This window comes from Haplochromis burtoni, unplaced genomic scaffold, assembly GCF_018398535.1.
Source record: "Haplochromis burtoni strain Fernald_Lab_line unplaced genomic scaffold, NCSU_Asbu1 Contig_126, whole genome shotgun sequence".
Classification (NCBI taxonomy): domain Eukaryota; kingdom Metazoa; phylum Chordata; class Actinopteri; order Cichliformes; family Cichlidae; genus Haplochromis; species Haplochromis burtoni.
Window position 1 is genome coordinate 1,156,303 of NW_024582487.1, and position 25,943 is coordinate 1,182,245.

The 25,943-nt window shown below is 38.4% G+C and overlaps 2 protein-coding genes across 5 annotated transcripts in view; both read left to right on the top strand.

Moving 5' to 3' along the window:
* Positions 1-11,111, top strand: part of flvcr1 (FLVCR heme transporter 1) — a 15,488-nt gene extending 4,377 nt beyond the window's left edge. Inside the window, exons 4-10 of the mRNA XM_042224047.1 lie at positions 1,084-1,151; positions 3,174-3,283; positions 4,202-4,312; positions 4,712-4,817; positions 5,146-5,257; positions 5,382-5,449; positions 6,640-11,111. Of these exons, the coding sequence (XP_042079981.1) occupies positions 1,084-1,151; positions 3,174-3,283; positions 4,202-4,312; positions 4,712-4,817; positions 5,146-5,257; positions 5,382-5,449; positions 6,640-6,738 (674 nt within the window). The 3' untranslated portion in view covers positions 6,739-11,111. The remainder of the gene's footprint in view (positions 1-1,083; positions 1,152-3,173; positions 3,284-4,201; positions 4,313-4,711; positions 4,818-5,145; positions 5,258-5,381; positions 5,450-6,639) is intronic.
* Positions 11,112-19,072: 7,961 nt separating this feature from the next.
* Positions 19,073-25,943, top strand: part of LOC102306939 — a 12,336-nt gene continuing 5,465 nt past the window's right edge. For 2 of the 4 annotated variants that reach the window (XM_042224052.1, XM_042224051.1), the window contains exons 1-2: positions 22,855-23,384; positions 24,238-24,546. In XM_042224052.1, the coding sequence (XP_042079986.1) occupies positions 23,339-23,384; positions 24,238-24,546 (355 nt within the window). In that variant the 5' untranslated portion in view covers positions 22,855-23,338. Of the gene's footprint in view, positions 19,552-20,119; positions 20,304-20,460; positions 20,563-20,639; positions 20,669-22,191; positions 22,240-22,854; positions 23,385-24,237; positions 24,547-25,943 lie in introns of those variants that run through there. The other 2 variants (XM_042224053.1, XM_042224054.1) reach the window with 2 other exon arrangements.

Genomic DNA, 25,943 nt, shown 5'->3' on the forward strand with positions numbered 1-25,943 from the left:
CACACACACACACACACACACACACACACACACACACATAAATGTAGAATGTATAATGAGCTAAAATTTAGCTTACATTAAAAACTTTTTTGATTTCTGTCATTAGTAATACATTTGCTAAAAGTACATTAAAGGTTGGCTCTAAGGGGAAAACAATAATGCCCTCCGGAAGGTGAGACCTCTCTTAAACGGATTGCAACAGGACTACATCAGTAGCTGAGGAGATGTCCTGTTCTCCACTTTGTGCCAGAGAAACCAAATCCCACAACTTCAGCCTAACATACACAACACTTCGTATCAGTAATAAACTTCAGGTATAGTCATTTCCTCAAAAGTTAGTATTCCCTCCTCTGAGCTTTCCTGTTTTGCTGTCTGGCCCTTCTCTACCTCGTCTCCTGACAGCACTAAGTCTGAGTCCCCTTTCACAATTCTGAGTGAAATCCTTTCTGCGTCACTCATATCACTCTGTCATGTCACACATGATCAGTGGGAGATATGACCTAACAACCTTAGTGATAATCAGGTGTGCAGAACGAAGTTTAAGCTAAAACTTCTTTGTTAAAATCATGTTTTAGTCTTCAGACATGTTACCTTCACCTAACTGTTGATGTCCATGAAAAAAAAAAACATTTTACCAGAAACCCACACAAAAATGAAAACAATATCATTACATTAAACCATTCTGCAGTCAAGCAAGACCAGATGTCCTTTACATAGGACTAAAAATAAATATTTTTTTATTTTACTGTCACATATTTCTTTCAACCACAATACTTATATTATATAAAAAAAATTAAATATCAAAAACTTTGATATTTTGCTTTTTTTTTGGGTCTCAGAGGCTCAATGAAAGAAGAGCTATAACATCTATTTACAGTACATCACTACTACTAATGCTACTTTTACTGTTTGGTTCTTATTTTAATGTCTGCTTTGAGTGTTTGCATTCAGAATTATACTTATTATTTATTATTTATAATTATAAACATCCAATTCTAGCTCAGTCATAATCCCCATGGATTATTTCAATTTTAAGCTAAATGCAAAACTGTGCTCATCTTTGCCTTTGCTGTCTGTCTGCAGGTATAATGACTGGCTCCTTCTACTCTGTCTCAACACTTCTCAACCAGATGATCATGGCCTGCTATAAGGTAAAATCATCCATCCGTCCCAGCTGAGACTGGGCAAGATGACTCTGGAGAAGTTATGAGTATCACGAGGTCATTTTAGAAATGCCAGTTAACATAACATGCATATTTTGGGACTGGGAGTTATCCATAGCACCCGGAGGCAAACCAAAGCAGGAACAGGGAGAGCAAACAGACTCCACACAGAGAGGCCCCACAGAGCATGTGAGGCAGTTAGTGCTAACCGCTGTTACACATTACAGTACAATAATGTAGCAGACATCCATGACTACAAACACTCATCACAATCAAGTTGATTTGATTGTGAAGAGGTTGTTATTAATAATTAACATAGTAATCGTTATTCTGAGCTCTTAGCTCATGACGATATTCACATAGTTTTGTAATTTTGATCAGGTTGATTGGTTCTGGTGTCATTAAACTGGTCAATGGATTGCTCACTAGTTTGATATACTAATAAACATATTAATAAATCTTGTGCAAACATTTTGATGTTTGTACAAGATCAAGCCCAATAACTCTGGAAACCCACTGGTTTGAAATTTCCATCTTACTTATTCTGATACTTTTGATGTTAAGAAGCTCTTTCGTTTGGTAAAAGCGCTGGAAACTTGCAATCAACATGCTTACTTACTTATTGGTAAGATAACTCCGTTTTCTTATGTAGCAAGATGTTAAGTAATACCACACAACCTACTAACTTTATTCATGTTTATCTGGCTTTTTTACTTAGGCTAATAACTGTGATGCATCTGTTTTTGTTTTGATGCTTTTGAGACTTCAAGAAACAAAGTAAAAGCCACCTAGAGACCAAAGTTGGGGAGTCATGAATGTGAGACATAAATGCTTTTAAAAATAACCCAAACAATAACTGGTGACAGTCAACAAAGCTAAACATCTCTCCTCCTTGCATACAAATGTCTAATATATATACTGATTTCCAACCTCTACAACACAGAACTCAATAGACTCTTTAAGCATAAAAAACGCTTAAATTACACATAAAACCATCTGATGTTGCACTTTAATATCAGCAGCTGCAGTTCTGTGTGTACTGTATTTTGAGCCAAAGGGCAAAGTGAAGCCTTCAGTTCACTGTTTCTCTTTAATTTGACCCTCATGTTCTTAAAGGTTATGATGAAAAGAGCGTGAGTGTGGATGTGGGTAAAATACTGTCATCATAGTGGAAAATTGTTACTCTGTCAGCACATATGTGCACCAGCTGCTCCACTTCGACCACTGTAAACCATGTTTGTGTCATTTATGTTACTCTGGTGAATGTAAAATGCAGATAAAACAGGTGTTAGAAAACTGCAGAGTGGATGGAGAGGCTGAGAGGGAGAAATATACAGAGAGGTTATTGAGAAAGCAAAGAACAGAGCAACTTGTGATGGCTGCGATGAGACACGAGGTTATTGTCTATGGCTCTGAGTTCATTAGCTGCTTTCATGCATGCCTGCATCCCACCATAACACACACACACACACACACACACACACACACACACACACACACACACACACACACACACAAAGCTAAATCAACAGAGAGCGGGCTGATTCAGTCACTTTGAAAGACTCATGTCTTTTTTTCTCTGTCGCCATCAGACACTGTACACACACTGAGTGATGGAAAAGCTGATGCTCATTCAGCTGCTGCTTGTCTCAGCAATGCAAACACACACACACACACACACACACACACACACACACACACACACACACACACACACACACAGATCCTCAACCTTACATGACCTTAAAAAACTCTCCGTCTCTTGGCTAAACTGTTAGATGACTTTGCAGCCCTCTCCCACCAGAAGCATTTTAAACCTCTGACCCCCCCTCCCCCCAGCCTCCAACAGCCATCATACTGGCAAAACATGTGACTTTTTTTTGATCTCCACCTGCAACTGAGATACTGTATGCTCAGTTTAAACGGAGGCTAATGCCTTTGAATCAGCTGCCTGCACTGTGGCTCTTAGTGTAACCTCTCCTCTCCTCTCCTCTCCTCTCCTCTCCTCAGAACCAGAACCAGGAGTTGAATGCTGGTAGAATTGGTTTGACTTTGGTTGTTGCTGGGATGGTTGGATCTATCCTCTGTGGCCTTTGGCTGGACCGCACAAAGTTATACAAGTAAGCGACACTTACACACTTACACAAGCTATAGATATAGTTTATGTTATAGGCTGGTGTCAAAAATATGACCCATCAGCCTGCAGGATGGTTTCTGGATGGCAGAAATATTAGTGTATTTTGCACATCTTTAAGAACGGTGATCCATTAAAGGCAGAAAGACTTCCTAATAACAAAGACATTACCTTTGATCTGCCAAAGGACACTGAAGTAAGACTGTTAAACTGAGGAGCTGTGCCAGTGTGTTTCTGAGGGATATTATAAAAGGTTGATTGATTTAAGAAAAACTGAGACATATTGCTGAAAAGTGAAAAGTGTTTTTTCAGCAGTTATTATACACTGCAGTGTATAATAACCGCTATGGCATGCTATGGCAGCCTCCTCTGCTCACTGGACACTGCCACAGCAGCATTTGCTTGAATTATAAGGTCTATTTCACATTCAGCACTTTTGAATGTGTTTGAGAACAGGCTCTGAACCAACGGAGGGAGCATTTTAAGGTTGAGACAGGAAAAAACCCTCCCAGAGAGCTGACATACCATTACTAAAATATTATTGTGAACTGTAGCAGTAAGATTCCCCTTAATGACAGCTAAGACCAGGCTGCATACTTTTGATCATATAGAGGGATATCAGAGTTGTTTCATATGTCTGACACAAAGAGTGGTAATCCCTCAGCCAGGAGGGCAGGTACAGTAAATTAAAGCGGGCAAACACCTGCCACTTTGGCCATGATTCAGTTTCTGCAATTAAAGCTCCATTTTAATGTTTTCTCATAGTTTTTGTCAGTTTGTTTTGGTCTGTGTGGGAGAAAAAACAGTTTGATATGTTGAGAAGTATGAAGGCTGTGTTTGTGCTTGGTGACCATAATCAAATGGGTACGGGGGCTCTCATGTTCGCGCTGTTGCTTTTTCACAGGATCACCACACTGATCGTGTACATCCTGTCGTTTGTGGGCATGTTGGTCTTCACCTTCACTCTGGACCTCAAAAACATCCACTTGGTCTTTGTCACTGCTGGAGTCCTGGGGTAGGTCCAGCTGTTCTTAAGAAGCATTAAAGAAATATATATACATAGAATATATTTAGTGTTATAGTTATATTATTTAATAACAACAACAAACAAACCAACAGAGAACAGGCTATACCTTCCTTTTAAACTGAGTATACAGATCTCAGTTACAAACTGATCAGCTGCTTTTCATTTTGCAGGCTCTGTTGCTGATGCTTGTACGTTAAATTAGCTTGTTTGCAGGCCACACATCTTTCAGTGTTTTTTGTTGAAACACACCCCACCCCTAGGGAGATACAGTGTCGATGTTTACATGTAAATACCAAATGAAAATACATATTCTTGCACATTATGTAGATCAGGTCATTGGATTTTGTTTTGACTCTAAACCTCATTTCTGTGACTTCTGTGTTTCAGGTTCTTCATGACAGGTTACTTGCCACTGGGCTTTGAGTTTGGAGTGGAGATCACCTACCCTGAGTCTGAGGGAACATCATCAGGACTCCTCAATGCCTTTGCTCAGGTACTCCAGAAGCTGTGCAACACTTTGTCATACTTAAGGAGCGCCTTCTATTTGCACTATGGGCCACATCTGCAGTAAGAAAACACAAGATTGGACCTCTTTCTCCAAACAGCTTTTGATTCCTCTAATATTAAACCTTTTTTTTATCTGAAACATTTATTTAAAGAAGCTAAATATTATTTTTCATTTTATACCTTTTGGCTACAAATTTTCCACATCTTCTTATCACCTTGCCAGTGATCAGAGACTGGAATGTTTTTTAAGGATGTAATGTACTTTATTAGCAATTGTTGCTAACATGCTATGTGGGTGTTTACTTATCTTGCAGATATTTGGGATTATTTTCACTCTGATTCAGGGAAAACTGACCACAGACCATGGCCCACTGTCTGGAAATCTCTTTCTCTGTGCCTGGATCTTCCTGGGAATAATTCTTACAGGTAAGCAGTGTGTGTGTGTGTGTGTGTGTGTGTGTGGGGGGGGTTATATGGATGTCACTATGTGTTCATGTGTTCATTAAATGAAATATTAGATTTCTAATATTTTATGATGTTTTGTTTTCAGCCTTAATCAAATCAGAACTGAAAAGACACAATGTGAACATGGGAGCAGACAGCAATCACCTGCAAGCGGTAAGTCCTTCCAGGAATGTTTCAACTAGATTAAACAGTTTAGCTAAACAGTAAAATAAAATATTAGTATTATAAAATTTAATAAAGTTCTTTGCCTCTTGAAAGTAGAGTCTTTATCCGTAAACAAACAAATGTAAATTCACACGCTTACAGAAAATAAAAATTATATTTTTATTGTAATGGCAGAAAAGTAGCAATAATTGATAGTAAATGGAAACCATTCACAGGCACCTTTCAAAATATCTCTTTTACATTATGTTGTTGGCTTTCTGTGTCCTGTACAGCTGACTGTATTTAGTTTGAGTGTCTCTTTGTGTGATATTTTAATGTGACCTTCAGAGGTGACAGATTCTTGAACCTTTCTCTACTTTCCCTGAACATTGAGTCTCTTTTTGTTTCTGTTCTGGCATTTAGCCTTGCAAATAGTCCTCTAAGCAGACAAGGCTTTAAAACCCTATCTTTCGCACATTATCTTGCTGCCAGCTGGTTGTTTCTAATCATTTTGCTTAAAACCCTTTAGACAAGCCAGGCCTTTAAATCTGTTTAAGGACTCTCCATTCAGTTGATAGACCACCTTCCCACCATCCTGCTGAGTCACAGTTGAAGCGCCCTTTAGAGACCCGAGTTTATTCAGGCTCTCCTTCGTTGCTTTTATCACGTTTGAAGTTTTTTTTAAAAAAATGGTTCACACAATCTTTTGTAGGTTATGAGGTTACCACAATTTTATAAATGCAAAAAATAAAATAGCAAAAATGATTTGTCCAACTGTTCCTTTGCTTCAGGGGTCACAAGTAATGCCTGCATGTTTTTATTGGTGCCATCTGGTGGCAGTGTTAAGAATAACGTTGTAGTAGGTGCTAAATAGAGCACAGGACTGTGCCAGCTTCAATCAGAACAGAGATTTAATCACACAAAATCTACAAATAGTAGATAATAAATTACATAAAGAGTAATGCTGGATTTGGATAAAACCCTGAATTGCCACATTTCTGAAATCCACAGCTCAGAAAAACCTAAAACCATGACGAGAAGAGATGTAAATAAGGAAATATCTTATAGTTACAAGAGTCACAGGAGTTGTTCTTTTGTGGGTTATTTGGCAGTTACTAGAAAAAGCCCAAAAAGAGATGTGTGCATCAAGTCTGATTAATTACATTACAGTTCATTTTGATTTCTTGTTTGTGTCCCAGCTTACTACTGATTGTCCTGGAGACTGCCCTTCAGAAAAGAAATCCAATGGAGCCAAGATGGAACCCTCAGTCAGCTTCTCTCGTGAAACCTCACTGTGACCTGCCAAGTCACACAATCACAAACAAGTGAGACTATCTCCCTGCTCCTGTGGGAAACAAGTTGGCATCAAATACCTACAGCAGTACCTGCTTTTTGTTGCCAAAAATCTCCTCCTTAAAACTTGGAAAGTTGAGCCAGGTCTAATTAAAGACAGCCACAATCTACAGGTGATTTAGGACAGGTGTCTCATGGATGGGATTGGTTAATGTTGTAACCAAGCTGCCTGACTCCTTTCAAAGCTCCTGGAAAGATTGTTGTACACTGACATGCAGAAGACACTCCATTGCACTTTACTTGGCTGTAGGTAAAGGCTGGCACACTTAGCTGGTTAGTGAAGGAAAACTGGCTGGAACCCCCCCCCCGCCAGTCCCAGACGACTGTGACACTGGTTCCTGTAACACTGCAAGAGAAAGCGAGCAGAGCAATCTTGTTCAGTTTTATACTGCCACAGATGTTAGGCCGCCATTTCCTGAGTTTACTTGAATTATTCTTTGAAGCTCTACTCTAGATGTGAATCTCACTGTAAATATCTATTAAATTTTTTTACATGGCAGTAATCAAAAGGTCCTTTGACTCAGATTAACTCCTGGAATCTGTTTCAAACCTGCTTCAGCAAAGAATACGGAACATGTTTACTGTTTTCTATAAAGCAGCATGAATTGACTGTATATAAAGGATGGATGTAGGCACTGTGACATCACCAACCCACAGTTTGAAACCTCAGCATTAGCAATTTGGAAGCTGCCACGCCATGTTTCTTTTGGAGTCAGAAGTGACCATATTTAGATGAGACGGTGGGGTGCTAGCTAGGGCTCAGCTAACTTTCGTTAGCAAACTGCATCCATAAAGTGCACAGGTCCACAAACACTGATCCTAAATAGTTCCAAGTAAAAGACTTCAAATTATGAAAATAATAATGAATATTTAAGCTTCACGGACAGCTTGGATGGGCTTTTCCACACAAACAGCCATTAAAAGTCTTTCACAAAGCATCGGCACAATGGAGACGTCAATTTAGGGAAGTTGGTTTAAAAGATTCAGTTCAATGACATTTTATTTATACAGCGCTAAATCACAACAACAGTCGCCTCAAGGCGCTTTATATTATGAGGTAGACCCTAAATTTATACATACAAAGCGAAACCCAACAATCATATGACCCTCTATGAGCAAGCACTTTGGCGATAGTGGGAAGGAAAAACTTGCTTTTAACAGGAAGAAACCTCCAGCAGAACCAAGCTCAGGAGGGGCGGGGCCATCTGCTGCGGCTGGTTGGGGAGAGAGAAGGAAGACGGGATAAAAAGCATGTTGTGGAAGCGAGCCAGAGATTAATAACTAGTATGATGACTAGTATAATGCAGAGAAGTCTATTAACACATAGTGAGTGAGAAAGGTGACTGAAGAAGAAAGACTCAATGCATCATGCGAATCCCCCAGTAGCCTATGCCTATTTTAGCATAAGTAAGTAAGGATTCAGGGTCACCTGGTCCAGTCCAAACTATATGCTTTAGCAAAAAGGAGAGTTTTAAACCTAATCTTAAAAGTAGAGATAGTGTCTGTCTCCCAAATCCAAACTAGAGCTGGTTCCATAGTCGAGGGGCCTGGCAGAAAGTTACTTGCCTGTGTGGCACACCTGTGAAATAAAGGAACCACACCCTCACTTTAAGCCTTTAACTTTATCCAGATGGATGGTTATAGCTAAAAAGAAACTCAGCTCTAGTTTAGTTGTCATGGTGGGAGAAATTAGCTTCGCCCAGCTGTTTCTTGTAAATATGTTATTTTCATGTCATGCTGAATTTGGGCATTTCAACATGGGCGTCTCTGGGAAATGACTCGTTTTTTGCGCCAATGGCAAGTGGCCAATCAAGGAATTGCACTTCTTTGCTAGATGATGTCTAAAAATCACCATGAAGACCTCATTGCGTTTAACTGTAGTTTCTTTTTACCGCAGCATTGTGTATAGATGTGTGCTGTTTTGCTGGACACATTTAAAGCTCCAGTGACATTTCATGGTGACTGAATGCACCTACTTGCTACGTCCCCCCCAAAAAGGTTCAATAGTTAAGGAAATGAATAATCCCTGAGCATTGTACCTTCTTTCTTCTGTTTACACACAAAGATAGTGTAGGATCAGAACACTTGATCTTAGAAGCTCTTTTTATAGAGACGCACACAATCATATCCTAATGTGAACACATGCAGTCACAAAGAGCAAATAGTTTAGTTATCATTTGGAGGGAAGGCGAAAGCTGATGACATGGTAACTCGGCGGTAATATCGCTCAATAAAACAAATTGTGGAACTCATAAATATGTGACAAGTGGAATGTGCTGCAGTGTTTTCCAAATTTGGACCAAACAGAATGTAAAGATTTTCTGAGTTCAGCGCACAATTTTAAACACAGGCACAACTTTAGGCCTTTTTCTGAAATACATGATTTCAGTTTTAACTCTATCCGTTATGCATGTCACGGCTGGTCGAGCTGCCATTTGTGGGACGAGGAAAGCAGAGTGGACAGGAGAAGCACAAAAGTTTGACATCTGAATATTCTCAGTTTAATATTCCTACTGTATCCATAAAAGTTTTTCTTTTTCCTTTTAAAGTCTTGCATAAATGCAGATACTTTGGTCTTAGCTGACACGTAGCCTTGTTTCATGTTTGTGTCCAAGCTCGTAAACCTTGTAAGAAACACATTTGTTTTCAATTATTTTGACCTCATAAGTCCTGGTCTATAATGTGAAATGCATGAAGTCAGACTTCAATTCTATTTTTACTTAAAAACTGTAAATTAGAATAAATAACAGACTTATTGAGTAAGTCTCATTACAAATGTACTAAATAGGATGCAACAAAGCACAACAAATCATATGCACCAGGTGGCCTCTTCAGTAGATGTGCCGCACTTGTCAACCTTAGGGCTAATTTGTTATGGCTACTCCTCATACTTGATCGGTAGGAGGGCTTAAAAAAATCAGGCTCACCATCACAGACATTTACCTGTCCATTCTTGTGTTCTTTTAATTCAGCTAAGAACTGAAAAGATGTAGAAAGAGAGCGTTTGTTTTCCTCCTCTGTGCAAGATTTTTTGGTATAAACATTTATTTTTCTGCTTTCTGCTGCAATCTCACCAACTCTTCACTCCAAGAGGATTCATGTCAGTTGACAGGGTCTCTTTGTTTTTCTGGAATTTGTAAGTAAATAAATATTGATTGACAATTACATATTGATACGACAACCTCAAACATTTTACTTTTTTATACCCTTACCTTTGAGATGGTAGGGTATTTCTCCAAACAACTGTTAAATCCTCCGTTAAACCTTTCTTTTTTCTCAGAATCTTTAAAATACTTTATGTGTAAAACATTTAGGAATATTTTATGCATTTTTCCTGTTTTCTGGCTTCTTGTTAATCAAGATATGTTTTGTTTTTTTTACTTTTTCTGACTCACTGATGTTTGTCATTTTTATAAACTACTAAAAGGTTTTATCTGGAATATAATTTGATTTTATTTATTTTCAGTCTATTTATTTTCCTGTGAGTATGTTACAGAAAACAGCACTTAACAATTACAATGATGAGGTGGTGAATAACATGGCCTTGTAGTCTGAAAAGACTTCAGCCTCTGGGGTAAAAGTATTTCATATTTTGTCAGCCATATTTTACACTGTCAACACCCAGTTTTGAACATTTCTTCATGGAAATAAATTATGTGAAATCAGTAAAGCATTATATGCTTCCTTTGTCTTGGGGATACTGTTTGCATTAACTGGGTCACTGGATTTAGTGGCTATTTTATATCAGCATTAGAAACGGTTTTTATGCAGCAGATGTTTTTAATGCTTTTGCATGATTGACAGTTTCTGTTTTCTGACATGTAAAAATCAAGTAGTTGAGGGTAGTTTGCGACTTTTTGTTCTCCCACACAAGTTTAATCTTTAAAGGCTAAATAGACCAAAACAAGCTGCTGCACATCGCACTGCATTGAGCCCCTAGCTCACTGGTATTCTCTCAAATGGTCAGCCAAAAGTTAAAAATAAAGAAAACTGGTTAAAAATTTGAATTTTTGCAAATGTGGAGGACTATTTTTTTTATCTGTTATTTACCGGATTTTTTCTTGTTTTGGGTCTTTGTAGAGAATTCTGTTTTGACTGTAACAAAAATATGAATAATGTCACTTACCCGTGAAACAAGGATGTATATTGTAAATCTCAATGCCAATTATTGTTGAATATTTTCAAAGAAATAGCACAGTAGCCGAAAGTAGCTTTTATTTTCAAAGAACTTGTTATCCAGACAAGTGAAACTTAAAATAAGAAACACCAAGAAAATATCTTGTTTTTCTTCACTGTCAATAAAAGCATTTTACTGTAACATATTTGTTCTTACAGACTTTTTCTCGACTCAATAAGTAAACCCAGAAGTGAACAATCAAGCTGATCTACCTATAAGTTCATTTACCTGAAAGTGAGTTAGACTGAAAGTAACAGACAAAATAAGTTGCGTGCGAGCGACAGAGGAAAGTTGTTGTTTGAAGCTGTGGGCAGTTTGATAGTATGAGGTTGTAAGAATGTATTACGGATATTTACCAGAGAAAGACAAATACTTTATAAGACACTGCATAAAAATAGCATACTGAGGTAGGAGGGTTCTTCCAGGAACTGTGACACTGTTTTCCAGAGAACTGATCAGTAGGCGGTGACTTTGTACCTGTGTTATACCATAGATGGTTACAGCTGCGGTCACAAGTTTATAAAAACTCATCCTGAGCAAGAATTTCCTGTTAATTCTGGACTTTTAACAATTTCTTTGAACTGCTCTCTTTCCAGGATGCCATGATTGTAGTACGTAAGCCTTTAATGACTTTAATAAATAAGAATTAGGCGCATATAACAGCACAGTGGTGCAGTGGTTAGCACTGGTTTCTCTGTGCAGTTTACTTGTTCTCCTCATGTTTGTGTGGGTTCTCTCTGGGTACTTGGCTAATTGGGGATCTTAAAAAGGCCATAGGCGTGAATAGTTGTCTGTCTCTGTGATAGCCCTGCGTCAGAGTGGCGACCTGTCCTGGCCCCCATCCTACGATAGCTGGGAAGGACTATCCTTGTGTATATGTGTACATTTTCCAAAGAGGGTGTTGGTTTATGTATTGGTGAATGTGGCTTGCAGTATCAGTACTTACCAAGAAAGGTATAAAAGTCAAACCAAGACAGGAAACGCATCCAAAAACTCCAAAGTGACCAATGTCAGTGGTCTTATAACATGCCCTTTCAACCTATTTTTGGCTGATGAGTTGGTGCTGTTACACAATTCTTTACTCATAAATACAACCATCAACAGGAAACACTATCACTTGTGTACCAGGAAGCCCATTTCGAGCCTGCGAGATGCAAGAACCTGTAATAATCCTGATTTTTATGCTTCAGTTTGAAGGTAATTATTCCGATTTTCTTTTCTTGGTTCTGTTATCTATGTTGTGATGAAATATATACATTTTAATTGATTGTTGTTGCCATGTGGAAAAAAAGAAATACCAACATGTAAAGTATATTTTTAGGTTTTGGATCATAATTAGAAGAATTCCATTGAATTCGGTTGACAATAGAATGTAAAGGGTTTTTAGATATCATATAAACCATCATAGATCACTTGACCCAAAGCATAAAGTGCACTAGGGATCTTACCCTGGATCTTACAGTGCATATTCTTTCACTGACTGTTCATTCCAGTTGAATATAAAGCAGCTGAAGGAAGAAAAACTATTAGAAAAACTCAAAGCTTTGAGCTTTTAAACGTTGTTTTAACTTCCTAAGACCCGAACTCTTCCACGGCATGCTTTTTAATTTCTCTTTGATATTTGGGCTGATTGGGACCCGATGAATGTAAAAACAAAAATTACCAGATTTTTTTTTTTCTAAGAAAAATGAGAGCCACATATGAGGATATTCGTTTAAAATTTCAATAGAACAGTAGCAGTATAATGTCCTTGTAAGTGGATATCAGGCCCTTGTAGAGCAAAATTGAGTATTTTGGTCTAAATAACCCAAATAGTGATGTCCACATATGTGGACGCCAGGTTCTAGGAGGTTAAGAAAGAAATACAGTTCGTTCACAATTTTTTTAGAAAAAGACACAAAAAAGTTAGTACTTATGGCTCTGTACTCCAACACCGATGAATTCATTTGTATTTTATTTTCGTATTTTCTTAAATATAAGGCTCAGTGCAAGTTTAGGAAACCCCAGAGTTTCTCAAATCAAAGAAATGTAGTATTCTTCAAAACCCAAGAGCCACAAAAGAGCATATTTTCAAGTTATTAAATTCAAAAGTGAATGCGGAGACCCACAACTGAAGGTAGCTGCATTAAAGACGTAGCAGAACACTTCAAGGGGGGAATCACAACGTTTGCTGATGTCCATGTTTTCCAGTCACTGTCTGCAAAATTCTTTCATGAAACTGTTAAAAATATATTTTAAATTATGTTCCTTTGTCCCGTTACTATTGAGTCATGGTGCCTTCCTCATCTTGATAATTGGGTAGACTAGAATAAACACATCTTTTTTCTTTGCAGTATGCATCAGTACATCAAGCATTCAAGCATACATCACTCTTAATTACCGACTTGGAGATGATGCCATTCTCCCCTGTGACAACGCACCCCCTTTGGATTCAACATGCTCCATCGTTAGCTGGTTTCACAGCCGAGAGCTACCTTGGACTACAGAGGTGGTTCACAATGGAAACATCATTGAGAAAACAGCCCAAGCCGCCAGGCTGAGTCTGTACAGTAACTGCTTCCTGGGCATCAAAAGCATCACTTTGAAGGACTCTGGTGTTTACTACTGTCGGCCTGGGGACAACAATGCACTGCTTACAACTGTGTATCTAAATATCCTGACAAGTGAGTACACTGACCTGAGCAAACTTGATTTGCTAGTGATATTTAGAACCTCCTACTGACTGATTCTTTCCCAAACTGATCCTATGAAACACACTCCATATTTATGTCTGTGTGATTCTCTAACAATTTTCTAGGCCAAAATGTGAAGATTATTATTGTTTTTATTTAAAACAGTTTCATTATGACAGATCATTAGAAGGATATGAGCATGATTTATTGGTGTAGAGAATTCAGTTTGAGGCATTTGGCTGTTCATTTAAAATTAAAAGGAAAAAATAACCCAAATGATAAAAATATAGCGAAAATACAGAACACAATATAATTTGATTTATGATTATTATACATGTTTCAAAGCATTAGGTTGAATAGGTTACATGGATTATTCCATTAGAATTATAAAAGAAATGAGTAGAAAGGTAAACATGTTTATTTCTTCACAGCGGGCATTGGTGTAAGATACTTCTACCTTTATTACAAATCGGGGCATGATGCCATTCTCCCCTGTGACAACGCAGCCCCACTTGACTCAAGCTGCTCCGTCGTTCACTGGCTTTACAGCAAAGATCGATCTGGGACTGCTGCCATAGTTTACAATGGGGTCATCGAGAAGAACTCATCCCGAGCTGCCCGGCTCAGTCTGCACAGTAAATGCCACCTGGGCATCCAGAACATCACTGCTGAGGACGCTGGTGGTTACTGCTGTCGGCCTGGCAAGAACACTGACTAGGACACAGTTGTGTATCTACATATTTTGAATAGTGGGTACTTACACTCTGCTGTAAAACACACTACATGTATTTGTGTCTTCTTCTTTCTTTTAATTCCTTAATTGGGTTGCCTAAGTGAATCATCTGCCTCACCCTTTCCCTACCATCCTCCTCTGTCATACCAGCAATCTGCATGTCCACCTTCACTATATCCATGAATCTTCTCTGCGGTCTTCCTCTTTTTCTCCAGCCTGGCCGCTCCATAATCAACAGCCTTTGTCCAATATTTCCTCGGGATGGGCCGTGGAGCGTTTAACATTTAGAGTTAGAAGCTGCATACATTGAAGTGTATTAAAAATTGTATGGGCTTTAGTCCCCATGACCCTAAAGTGGAATAAACTGGATGGATTGAAAACTTTCAGCATGCAGTAACTGGAAAGTAGCAAACTAAAAAAACAATGTTTTGACTAAACATGGATGATGAAATGTATTAAAGGCTTTTGTTTGAGTGATTTTAACACTTCAGATTCATGCTGCCCTTAGAAACAACAACTTAAGAATAAAGTCTCACTGATGAATCCAATGAAATGTGCATAAAGCTGTTAAACATTAGAATTAGTTTGAGATGTGGGAGCAGTTGTGATGACCTAATTACATTTACTTTGTTTATCACCTATTTCTCTCAGTTTCAGCATCTCAGACACTAAATGGGGATGGAGACTTCACATTAAAGTGCGCTCTGTTCAGATACTCTGACCTCCATCCTTGTGAAGAGAACAGCATCCGCTGGCTGGACGAGACAGGAAAGATGCTGCTTGACAGAGGTGCCACGAACACTGGACGGACGTGTGTTTCACTTCTGACTGTGAAACATCAGCGAGGCCACAGAAAAACATACACCTGCCAGTTTTTTAAGGAAAACAGCGTGAAGATAGAAGCTCAGTACACACCTGTCTTCAAAGGTAGGATAAAGAACAGATTGATTTTGACATATAGCTTTGGTTTGTTACTGTAGCTTCTAAATGTTCAAAACATTGATGTTGCTGGACATTGACTATAAGGTTACAAGAAGGAAATTTAAGAAATTTAGGAATTAATATTTTCCTTCGTGTGTTTTTCACAGATTCCACAGATCCGTGTCCTCTGAGCTACATCATGTTGGCCCTTTGTATTGCAGGACTGATCCTAATAATTGCTATCATTGCTCTTATGAGAAACAGAGGTTAGACAATTTAAATGATAACAGAGCTGCAGGATATAAGTTTTACTGCAGAATTTCAAGCACAGGATCAATTTCGAAGGCTTTCCTTTTGATTTGGATGTTTTTTACCTATATCAAGCATTTATTTCAGTATTTGCGTCATATAAAGTTCGCTGATCAAAAATAATCAGACGTTTCAGTTTAATTGCTGTTCTGTTACTTTTTCCAGCTACTTTAAAAGCTTGAAAACACCAAAGTGAGTTGAAGCTTGAAATATGTAGGCTTTTCGATTTAAAAATGTAGCTAACGCTTACAGTTTAAGTTAGCAGTTAGCAGTATGAGTCATTTAAAGTGCCTCTTGAACAATTTGGTAGTTTTTGAAAACCTATAAACATAATACTGGATGAAACTAAGACTTTATTTCACAGTTTTGCTGTTACAGGAACACTCTCATGAGTTAGTACAGGAAAGACATGCAAACCTGTCTTATTGCAGGATTTGCTATAAGGAGGAGGCACCACCTTGTGGCATCATTCAGTACTGCAGCATATTTACATGACTGACTGTTGCAGCATACTAATCTGGTCTTTAAAAGGCCTTCAAGTTAGATAAGTGTAACCTCAGATGAACAGCAACATATGCCATTGATACTGTGTCATTTTTATTTAACAAAAATGAAACAAAACTGCATAAGCAAACATGAAAAAGCACAGCTTTCACTGGAGGTTCTGCCAGGAGAGAAAGCCTCTTGTCTCTTAAAGGAATATGGCAGCGCAGTTTAGGTTTATAAAGTGGTACTTGAACACACCAAAGAATATCATCATGTTTGCAGAAAACAAGCAAAGCATATCAGTTCAAACATAGCAACCGTCTAAATTAACAACACAGGCATTATTTTTTATGTGTCTGTAATATCTAATACGCCACCTGTTTTTAAAGATTTACTTGCGTTGTACTTAACAGGTTGATGGTGAACGTGCTGATTTTGGTGACCCTGAAAAGCAGTGCTGAGCTCAGAGCACCAACTTTAACTCACCAGGAACAAAGAGTCATCATAATTCTTTTTAGTTCTTTATCATTTTATAAATAATTTGTATTCTTCAGAAAGATCATGTTTACTTTCTCTTTCTTGTGCTTTGTGGCTTCTCAGTTCCTGCACAAATACATCATGAAACCTTTGGATACTGAACAAGACTGAAACACACTGTACAATGTGTAACTTCTAGAAAAATTAAATAATCTAGTGGAAAATGCTTCATCTTCTGCTGTGCTTCACAGTAAAATTTTAAATGTTTACAATGTGGAAGAGTTTACCCGTAGCCGATGTTAAAATGAGGTTGGTAAATGAAGTGGATAATTTTCTCCCTCTGCTTTTTTAAGGCGATTTTTGTTGCTCACAGTGAGATATGTATTTGTATTCTACAGTCAACTGGATAAAAAAATGGGGGCTTGGTGCTTTTTATGCTCCTTTTTCATGGTGAACAGTGATATTGGAAGTCTTTTTTCATTAATTATGCCCTGATCAGCTTTTCTGAAACCGAACTTTCGGAAATTTCCATCTCAGAGTTAAGACCTCAGGATCCTGCTTGTGCATATGTGTTGACAAGTGATCAACACATATGCACACATGGTCACTGAAAAACCATGTGTCTCTAATTTGAATAAAACTAGGTGCAAGTCAAATTTTAAATAACTTAAAAAAAAAAAAAACTTTTAAAACGTAAACACATCATTGGCCAGCTAAATCGTTTTTTCCACCAATAACACAAATAAAATATAGTCAGATGCGTTTTGTGTCATTAAAGCATTTTCACTCCAACAAGCTTAAATGACATAAGGCAGAACCTGCATTTTTTCCTTGGACTTAATTTGCTGCAAACTACACTGCTGAACTAAACAGTCTATTTGAAGGCCATTTATTACTAAGAATAACCTTTGACTTTTTAAATAGATCAGATTTAAACGTTCAGAATTCCATCTATTCTCTTCTGCTCATCCAATTCAGGGTCACAGGGGCACCAGAAGCCTGTGCCAGCTGCAATAGGGCAAGAGGTCAGGTATACTCTAGAGAGGTCACCAGTCTGTCACAGGGCTAACACAGAGAGACAGACAACCATTCACACTTTTTTTTTCTTCTAAAAAAAGAGTCTATTAAACAACTGTTATAGCTGCTAAATTCATGGCCCAAAGGGCCAAAAGAGACGGGAGGGAGACAGTCAACAAAATCAGGTTTCTAGCTAAACTAATGGAAAAAAACCCAAAACTAGATTGTGATTAACTTGTAATTAAAATACACAAATAAAACAAAAAGGTAATACCCGTGGTGAGGGAGGAAGAGAAAGGGAACAAGATGTCAACTGCAAACTTCCACGCTTTGACTTCTCTGGCTTTATATAGGTGGACGAGTATTCTGCGACCAACAGAGCTGGTTAATGAGATGACAAGAAGACAATAAAAGGATGATGAATAAATCAGTGGCCCACATAACACCAGTAATCCCAAAGGATCACTGAAGCATTGCTCTGACCTATAGTGCCACTAGTGTGTTTTTTTCTCTTCTTTTTAGATAACTTATTAATTAAATTTATCAAATGCATATGCATGCGTTTGGCGTATTGCATTTCCAGGGAAGAACTTTAATCTAATTTAATACAGAGAATAACAGAGTTCTCAGCATATTTTGCCTTTCTTTGTGTCTGATCCTGTATATGTATTTAATTGCAGCCCAGAGTTTGAAATAATGAGTATGTGCAAAGCTCACCTCAGGCACACAGCTCTGGATGTGACAACAGTTGTTCGTTCAACTTTTGGTACATGTGTTGATGAGGAGCAGCCAATCAGAAGAAACCTTATAAAGGTATAAATGAAGACGTTTTCTGTCAGACAAAAGACAAGAAGGGGCTAAACAAGGAGTAAGTATACATAATTTGGCCTTCTTGTCCTTCTTTTGTGGCATGTATTTTACAGACTTTTAGAAACTCTACCAGGTTAAATTAACCAAGACCTGTTTTTTCTTTTGTTTGTTTTACTTGCCCCTGGGCTTCTATTGAAAAGCCAGTTATACACCGCACTGTCCCCATAGCTGATTTAGCATCTACTGTGACATAAGACTGACCTTGTGGGTGAAACACTTCAGGTAACATGGTAAATGAATGGCAATGAGTATGTTGGGGTCCTGGGTCATTTTGACCTAGCACTCTCAGTTTTGTTGCGTTTCTGTATCATGCTAAGATCATTTGTCATTCTAAGGAGTTATTCTTTGTTGTTCGGTTTAGTTGATTGGATTTCCCCTTGTGTCTTTACCCCCTGTATCTCCCTCTGTGTATTGGAGTTCTGGTGCCTTATTTTCCCTCCTTGTGTTTTATTCCATGTTTCCCCAACCCGTCATGTCTGTGTTCTCCCTTGTGCTCCTCAGTGTTCTCTCTCCCCCTCCAGTCTGCCTCTCTGTGTATTTCCTGTTTTACTTTGAAAGTCTGTGTCTTACGTTAGTGTATTCTGCTTTGCTTCCTTGTCCCTTTGTGCCCAATCAGTTCTAGCTGTGTTGCCACCTGTTCCTCATTCCCTCATGTTCCTGTCTGTGTATTCAGTGTGTGTCATCTTGTGCTCATTGCTGGTTCGTCTGTGTTGTTTCCCCAAGTATCCCTGCGTCTCTATTTAAAGGTTTCTGGTATGTTTTTGTTAGTTTTTCCAGTTCAGGTTATCTTAGTGTAGCCAGGTGGAAGGTCAGTATTATGGGACATGCCACTGGATGGCGCTGTTTCTTTTGGGGTACCTCTGAGAGCGCAAGAGATGATGATGGGGATCTACAGAGACATTCACGGAAGTGCTAGCTTGCATTGGTGTAATGTGGGTGTGTAATGCCCACAATGTAATCACGACGGTTTTTCGCTGCGTGATCTGTTTGAAACGCAAAGTGTGGAACAGTTAAAGCACCAGAAGTGTCTGCAACCGACTTCAACCATTCATCTCAGAGGGATCTGTATTCCGTTTTTCTACTGGATTAATGCACTGTATGTATTTGAGTTCACACTTGTATTATAATATCTCCGTGGGTAAGAGGGAAAATGTACCTTTGTTAACTGTTTAATCTTGGCTCTGTCTTTCAGCAGGAGAAGCCACTACAATTATTTTTGCACTGCTGAGATTTTGTTTCTGGATGGGTTTATATCAGTCACACATTGACGCTAGACATCTTTGAGTTACAGACGCTGACAAAGTTGAGAAAATAACCTGCAGTAGCAGTGGGTTACCAGTGCACAAAGCTGTTACTGGATAAGAAATAAATGCATTTATTTTTACAACCTTTTTATTTCCAGCGCTTACTTTATCATTCAGATTAAAAGAACCCCAAAGATAATCTGTGTTCTGGGCTGGTTAATTTAGCCAGGCTACGTTCTGCACATGCCATCACCACTGCTGTTTCTACCCACACCATAAAAATGAATCTTGCATCAGAAGCAGAAGCCTGCATCTTGGGTCCTAATCAGTGTTGGTCAAGTTACTTGAAAAAAGTAATCAGATTACAGTAATGCTTTACTTCTATCTCTGCTGTACTCTCCCTCCTTGCAAACAAAACAGTATGCATTGGGTGGATGAGACAAGAAGTGTGTTTTGTGGGACAGAGATGTGAAGAACACTGGACGCACGTGTGTTTCTCTTCTGACTGTGAAGCTTCAGAGTGGCAACAAGAAAAGATACACCTGCCAGTTTGACGATAACAATACTGTGAAGATAGAAGCTCACTACACACCTGTCCTCATAGGTAGGATTTGTATAACAGTTAGATCAGTTTGACCCATGACATTTGAACTCCTAGTATAAATAATAATTTGGATTTTCACAGCAGTTAAATTATTTAAACACTTTAACTAAAAGATATCAAATTTATAAAGAAATATTTTGAACTGTGTGTTCTCTAGGTACCCCAGATCGGTCTCCTCTGAACTACATCACGTGGGCTCTTCGCTTTGTAGGACTCACAGTGATGATTGTAATCACGGTTCTTGTGATCAGACACAAAGGTGAGACAATTCAGATCAGTAATGAGACAGATTACCAACAAAAAGACCTTTGAATTTATTCAGTGCTCTTGTTTTAGGAAGGAAAAAGCCACCTGAAGACACGAATGTGAGTTAAAAAAAACCTGAATTTTAAACACACAGGCTTTCTGTGGCTCACGAGTTGGGAGTTCGCCTTGTAATCGGAAGGTTGCCGGTTCGAGCCCCAGCTTGGACAGTCTCAATCGTTGTGTCCTTGGGCAAGACATTTCACCCGTTGTCTATTGGTGGTGGTCAGAGGGCCCGGTGGCGCCAGTGTCCGGCAGCCTCGCCTCTGTCAGTGCGCCACAGGGTGGCTGTGGCTATAATGTAGCTTGCCATCACCAGTGTGTGAATGTGTGGATGACTGGATGTGTAAAGCGCTTTGGGGTCCTTAGGGACTAGTAAAGTGCTATACAAATACAGGCCATTTACCATTTTTACCATTTCTAATATAAAGACTTTAAATGGCACAGAAAAACATAATCTGTATGTTTAACATTTAATCTGCCATGATGCTTCATCGCAAATGTTTATAGGATTACTGGGTAGTTTTTTTTTTATTATCTTGTTGCCCCAAATAAGTCTAGAGCGTTGTGTACTTTTTTTTTTCCATTATGCACCAGAAACAAACAGATAAACAAATAAACAAGTAAACAAATTAAAAAAATCATATTCAATCTAATTTAATTTATATAACGTAAAATCACAACGGCAATCACCTCAAGATGGTTTGTATTCAAAGGTAAAGACCCTACAACAACTAGAGAGAAAACCCCAATGATCAAACAACCTCTTTGAAAAACGCGCTTGGCTACAGTGGGAATGAAAAACTCCCTTTCAAGAGGAAGAAGCCTCAGACAGAACCAGTCTCAGGGAGGGGCAACAATCTGGTGAGACCAGTCTGTGACCCAACTGATCTCAACTGATCGTTGTGTCCCTGTCACACACTTATTTCTCAGCTCTTTGGGAGATTTTTTTCTTTCTGCTGTAAATGGCAGGAAACACTATGACCTCATTTTTGGTTGCCATAATTATTTTTCTTCAGTGGCAGCAGAACATGTTTTTAAGACTTCAGAAATGCTCACAGTTAATTTAAATCTTTAAGTGATAGTGAAATAGCCATTAGTAAGTAAAGTTAAAAAAAAAAACTAACAGTTGTATGTAAAGCATTACTGTCTCCATTCAAAAACAATCTCATACTGTGAGCAGACATGCAGATACTGCAGCTAAGCATCTGGTGCATGCACCTCAAAGGTCAAGTGCTCTGTTTCAAGCACTCTTTAGCTGGGCTAAAAAAGATTTTCCAAAAACCTAAGACAACTATTTCCTCCTGTCTACTACACCTGTTATGGAGGGCATCTTAACCTGAGTCTCCCAAAATTATCTGACATTTGTGTGAAAATTGCTTAACGATGGCAGTAGTACTAGTACTAGTAGTACTGTGAAATTATGTAAATGTGCTACCCTCAGTCTCCACCAGTGTGATCATTGCTAGCTAATTTAAACTAGCTAAGGATACCTTTTAGATGACCTAGTATTTTATTTTAAATATAATTAAATTTTGATTTCAATGAGTTTCCCTTGACGATTTACCTGTGTTGTTTTTCGCAGGTACATTATGTTGGTGACCGTGATGATGACACAGTGAACTATGAAAATGTGAGAAACAGGACAGCTGATCGTGAACTGGACTGAACGTCAGAGCACCACCTTCTGTTAACCAGAACAAAAATGAATCTTTGTTTTTAATTAGATTTTTCTATTTTAAAAAATAATATCTTTCACTTTCCCCATAAGTTTTTTTTTAATGCTTCATAATCTCATGACATCTTTTTGAATATTGACCAAACTACGTATAACAATATTGCTTGCGTAACAAAACATTGCTTATATGAGCAATGTCCTGAAATCAGGTTTCGTCATTTTCAGTCGAATTTGTGTTGCACTTACTGCAAATAATATGCTTCAAAACAAGGAAGTTCTCACTTTCCTATTTTGTAATCTGTTGTTCTCTTGCATTTCGTTTGAAAGTTTACCTCTCCACCTGTGTTCAATCAGCCAGTCACTCACCGACCATACACTTTGTTGTTATGGTTGTTATTACCATACTCTTTGTTTAAAAGTAAGCAGCGACTGTGTCCTGCACTGCTTCTGAAGTCCTGCTTTGGACTGTGGACCCTGTTTTGGACGGTCACAACCTAAATAAGTTCACCACTAAAATAATCCCCCCCCCCCCACCTCCCGCAACACCATTTACACACAACACGCGGGAAATTTCTATCAGCCCTGTAGTTCTGTAGCCTTCTTTCTTTTCTGACTGTGAAGCATCAGAATGGACATGATAATAGATACACCTGTAAATTTGGTGAGGAAAAACCATGGGACGATAGGATCTTGCTACCCACATGTCATCATGGCCAGGATTATTTTAAAAAATTAATTAACCTAAGATATGCAAATTCAGTGTGGAGTTTTACTCTAGTCTCCAAGTGCTTTATTGGCTACAATAGTACAAGGAAAAGAGATGTATGAAAAAAAAAATGTTTCAGCGATCAGGCCAAACCAGTACGGTTTTCATCCATCTAATTAAGGTGAATTTTTTTAAGCTGTGTTTGCAGGCACAGGTGTTACATAATCCAAGTTCTTTTAAAATAATGTTGGTGGTTTGTGATGATGTCAAAGAGGAAACGGAAGCATCAGACAGACCATCGGCAGAGAAAAGCCTCATAACGTTTGCGCGCTGACAGAACGGCACAGAATGGTCCTGCTTACATTTATTCTAATTCTTGTGCTTCAGTGTGAAGGTAAAGCCTCCTTTATTTTTATTGCTTACTTTGATAGCTTCATACAAGTTTTTTTTGTTACTTGTTAAAATAGGGCTTTGGAGCGTGATGTCACGGGGGTGGGCGTGGAAAGGATTTTGACCCGATCCGCCATTTTGGGGGTCTAAGTAAGGAGCGAAAGCATAGCCATGGTTCGTACTTGCTGTGTGGGATCCATAAGGGATGCATTTGACATATGTTTAACATATTATAGCCCAACAAGTTACTTATAGCACTTTAAATATGAGCAATCGCTTTTTGGCAAATACCGGAAATCAGTTTTTGGCAGACAATCACTTTTTGGCACAACAGCGGTAAGTCGTCTGGGTCTTTACTCCACTGCCGTATTTCATATGGGTCCAGATTTGCGATGCACTCTATTTTTTTTCAAGTACCGCTGCTTCGCCTCTGGACGCAATCGGTCTCTATACCGTCCGTTTTCTTTTGAGCTGCTTTTAAGCATGTTTCTTGTCGTCGTCGTTCCAACACAGTGTGTTTGTTTTGATTCGTAGACCCCGAAAATGGAGCTGCGCTCCCACAATGCATAGCGGCGTGACGTCAACTCCAAAGCCCTATTAGTCAATATTTCGGAAGACAGAATTGTGGCATGAGCGTGAGTTCAGTTTGGAAACAAATTTAAACTTGATTTGTGATCTTCTAACAAATCCAAAGCCATTTCAGTATAATACAAAGAAATATTTTGGACATTGAATGATTCTAAAAAGAAAAAGGGGGGGGGGACAAACCTCTTGCACTCAGTTTATTCATTTTTTTGTTTGAAGATGACCATGTGTGCTATATACACATTTATATGAATGTGCTCTTTTCTTTGCAGTGGGCGTCAGTGAAACCGAACACGTCTTGTATCTAACACCTGGAAATGATGTCATTATGCCCTGTGACAATGTTCCTGATACATGCTCCATGGTTATCTGGGCTTACAGCAAACACGGGTCTCAGACAATCAATATGGTTCATAATGGAATTGTTGAGAAGAACTCAGCTCAAGCTGACAGACTGAGTCTGCACAGTAACTGTTCACTGAGTATTAACAACATCACTGCAGAGGATGCCGGCCAATACTTCTGTCGGCCTGAGGGGACCGCTGATCAGGACACAAATGTGGACCTAAATATTTTGACCAGTGAGTATTTAGACTTCCATGGACTTCCATATATCCATATCTGTGAATGACACCGTACATTAAGCATTAAACACACCCATTATCACCACACTTACTATTATACAGCATTGATTTCCCTCTACACGTGTCATGTAATTGAATGTATCACCTTCTTGGGGAATTAAAATTCTCGTGTTGAAACATGGAGACAGGTCTTTAAATGAAAAGAGTTTTTATTTCATTGGATGAGAGCAGTAAATCTGGCCATGGCTTATGTATTCATTTCAAATTTTATATTCTAAATGAGTAAAACTACTATTAGATAATCACTTATTTAAGCTATTAAAATACCAGGAGAAAAATAGAACTTATTTGTAATGTCTCATAAGGTTTCTCACATTTAGGAAGATAATCCAGATGTTTTGAACTTGCATAACTGTTTTCACTCGTGTTCTCTGCTCAGTTTCAGCATTTCCATCAGACACTGATCCAAAGGAGGATGGAAAAAGTAATCAGATTACAGTAATGCTTTACTTCTATCTCTGCTGTACTCTCCCTCCTTGCAAACAAAACAGTATGCATTGGGTGGATGAGACAAGAAGTGTGTTTTGTGGGACAGAGATGTGAAGAACACTGGACGCACGTGTGTTTCTCTTCTGACTGTGAAGCTTCAGAGTGGCAACAAGAAAAGATACACCTGCCAGTTTGAAGATAACAATACTGTGAAGATAGAAGCTCACTACACACCTGTCCTCATAGGTAGGATAACATCAATAAGAAAAAAAGTAAATTAAGATAAGATGGGATATAAGAGTGAGTCACTTTTTAAAAAGTGAATTACATACTTTTTAATGACTTTTGAAAGACTTTTAATGCTGACTACTTTGAATCCTCTGACAGATTCCACCCCAAACAAGGCTTTCATCATCATTGGTGCTGTGATGCTGGTGCTGGTGGTTGCCGTCATCGCTGCTGTTTTCATCAAATACAGGAGGCGTGCTAAAGTGACAGAGGGTTAGTAATTATAGTACATATAAATGTGGTCATTCTTGGGTCATCTACTTATCATCTAGTTCATCTAATATTATTATTACTATTATATATTATTACAAGAGCTCTATCCCATTTTGAGCAATCTGCAATAATTGCAGCTTAATGTTAACTTGTGAAAATGCTACATTTTCACTGCGGTTACTTCAGTCTAATATACTTTGCACTGGAAAATTGATTTAAGAAGCTCTACATTGTTTGTTTTTTTTTGTTTTTTTTGGCCTGTCCCGTTTGGCTCTTTTGCCATCAGAATTGTTGTCTAAAGGCAAAGAAAGATGCCCAACGGATTTACTTTACCAAACTGACCATCCCAGCCTTGCCATAATGGTCCATTTGATTCACCTTTTATTGTTTATTTTATTTTCACG